General features: G+C 39.4%; 1 protein-coding gene across 1 annotated transcript; it reads right to left on the minus strand.

The window, feature by feature from the left end:
* Positions 1-643: 643 nt before the first annotated feature.
* LOC143109901 (trace amine-associated receptor 1-like) lies at positions 644-1,684 on the minus strand. Its single transcript, XM_076272706.1, has one exon. It carries the CDS (start codon positions 1,682-1,684, stop codon positions 644-646), a length of 1,041 nt encoding a protein of 346 aa, XP_076128821.1.
* Positions 1,685-2,418: the final 734 nt, after the last annotated feature.

A 2,418-nucleotide genomic window follows, 5' to 3' on the forward strand; every position in this document is an offset into this window, starting at 1 on the left:
AGTTGCAGTCTTGTAAATAGTGACCCTGCAAGGTCCCTAGTCATTGCAAAATCATAGTCTGTGACTTAAAACTCTATTACTTGTCTTTAGATGTGAGAGAGTCTGAGGCTGTAGTCTTTCAAAAATCTTTTCCAAATCTTTACAAAGTCTGTCAATGTAAGGAGGGCTTAAGACACGTACGGGGGAAATTTTGCTCCCCCACGTGTTTTTTCTTTTTGTGCTTGTACTGTACGGTAGGGCCCCCTCCCCAGACAGAGCCCAGGGCCACAGAATGTCTTAATATGGCCCTGCTCGGGAGGGGGACTGAGTCCAGTGTGCTGTGAGCTTAAACTCTCTGGCAGGTTGGAGGCTTTATTCCTTGAGGTTCGAGCCAAGGGTCGCCAGAGAATGAAAAGTTTATCACGGAGCAGCCTTATGTAGTCCTCAAAAACATGCCTGAGACGGGTGTTTGGAGACCGAATGATTTGTCAGTGGATGCCAATCAGTGTTTATTTTGTTTATTACAAATCTTCAAATACAGTTATACAAAAATCAGATTTTTTTAATGTGAATTTTATTCACAAATATTTAGGTGTATAATATTAAACAACATTGTAATGCGTATGGCCTTTGCACATAAATATTGAAATGTAAGTAAATAATTTCACTCTGTAAACAAATTTGTGTTTGATGAATCCCTCTGAAATACTTTGCCAAGTAAAATAATTCTGAATGCTTTCCTAAACCAGCTGTAAAACAATGCATATACAAGAGGATTAAATGTTGAATTAAAATACCCAATCCACACTACCATATCAAACCACAAGGGGGCAATTAAGTAACCAATTAAAGGATCAATTATGTTACAAATAAAGAATGGCAGCCAGAAAGACAGAAATACCCCCATGATAATTGCAAGAGTTTTGGTGGCCTTCTTTTCCATTTTACTCACAGCTGTTTGTTTCCCAGTCTTCCCACCTTGCATACATATGTCACGAATGGACCTTGCTTGTTGTTGTGCAATGAGAAAGATTTTTAGATAGATACAAAGCATTATTATCCCAGGGATGTAAAAAGACAACAAAGATGACACCGTGCTAGATGCAACACTTTGTAACAGAATACAGCCACCCATACAGGTGACATTATTATAAAACTCCTCAATACCCAAAATATTGAGCTCTAGGAACACCATCCCAAAACCCACTACTGCAGATATGCCCCAGCTTATAGAAATCATAACTGTTATAGCAGAGCCAGTGATCTTAGACTTGTACTGGAGAGGTTGGCTTATGGCATAATATCGATCAATAGAAATTAATGACAGGCTCAAAATGGAGGCTGTGCAACACATTATATCTGTGCTGGTGTGAATTTTGCAGAACCACTCCCCAAAATACCAACATGACTCTATAGACCTGATCATACTAGGAGGCATGACAAAGCCACCCAACAATAGGTCTGACACAGCTAGAGATAGAATGAGGTAGTTTGTGGGTGTGTGGAGCTGTTTGAAATGTACAACAGTGATGATGACAAGCAGGTTACCAACCACTGTTAGCACCACTGAGCTTCCAAAAAAAACATAGAGAGAGAGACGAACAGCCGCTGGATAGGTGGATTTGGAACAAGAGCCATTCAGTGATTCATGGCAAAGAGAAATACTCTCTATTGCACTAGCAAGATCTATGTTCATCAGGTCCATCTGCCACAACTGGTTTCACCTAAAGGAACAAAGTAAATGACACAAACAGTTGTTATGACAAATAGCTCACTAACAGTATTAGGATTGACCACTGAGCACATCATTTGTAACAACTAAAGCAGGGGTGTCAAACATAAGGCCCGGGGACAGATTAGGCCCACCAGCAGGTTTCATACTGCCCTCCAGATGTTTTGGGAAAATTAGAATTATTCACATCCAGTTGTCTTAAACAGTGTGTAAGCAATATCTCTATCATATGGTAAATTGATTTAACCTAGCACTACAAACCATCCTCAGGAAAGAAGAGACCAAAAAAACTGACATGGAAGTAGGGTATTTTAAGAGAGAAAGAGTAGTATATGAGAGCAGTACATGATTTGTACTTGTTTGACATTAGTGGGTATAGTAAAGGAGTATGTAACCTCTTCTTAACGGCTGTGTGCACAGGCACTAGTTACAATATATAAAACAATTAATTAAATGGCGCAAACAGGATCCTGAAGGTCTCAGCGGTGGAATGGTGAGCTGGCTGAGATTCCTGAATACCAGTAGCACTAGGCTAACAATTACAGACAATAAATTCAATTGAATAGCGCGGTGCCTCCACTGTAAAAATACTACACTTACCGTATAGCTCGTGTATAACGTTAGTGTATTCCTACAGAATTTAAATAATCAATGTGAAAATAATAAGACTAGTGGTGAAGGTAGTTAAATGAATTGCCAATACACCC

This window comes from Alosa pseudoharengus, unplaced genomic scaffold (genome assembly GCF_046254945.1).
Source record: "Alosa pseudoharengus isolate Yale_2024_CS ecotype anadromous, Long Island Sound unplaced genomic scaffold, YU_APseudo_1.1 YU_APseudo_1.1_scf_7, whole genome shotgun sequence".
NCBI lineage: Eukaryota > Metazoa > Chordata > Actinopteri > Clupeiformes > Clupeidae > Alosa > Alosa pseudoharengus.

What these genes read in the sequence shown, in the direction of transcription:
- LOC143109901 (XM_076272706.1), bottom strand. Translation starts at nt 1,684, where the DNA reads ATGGACCTGATGAACATAGATCTTGCTAGTGCAATAGAGAGTATTTCT.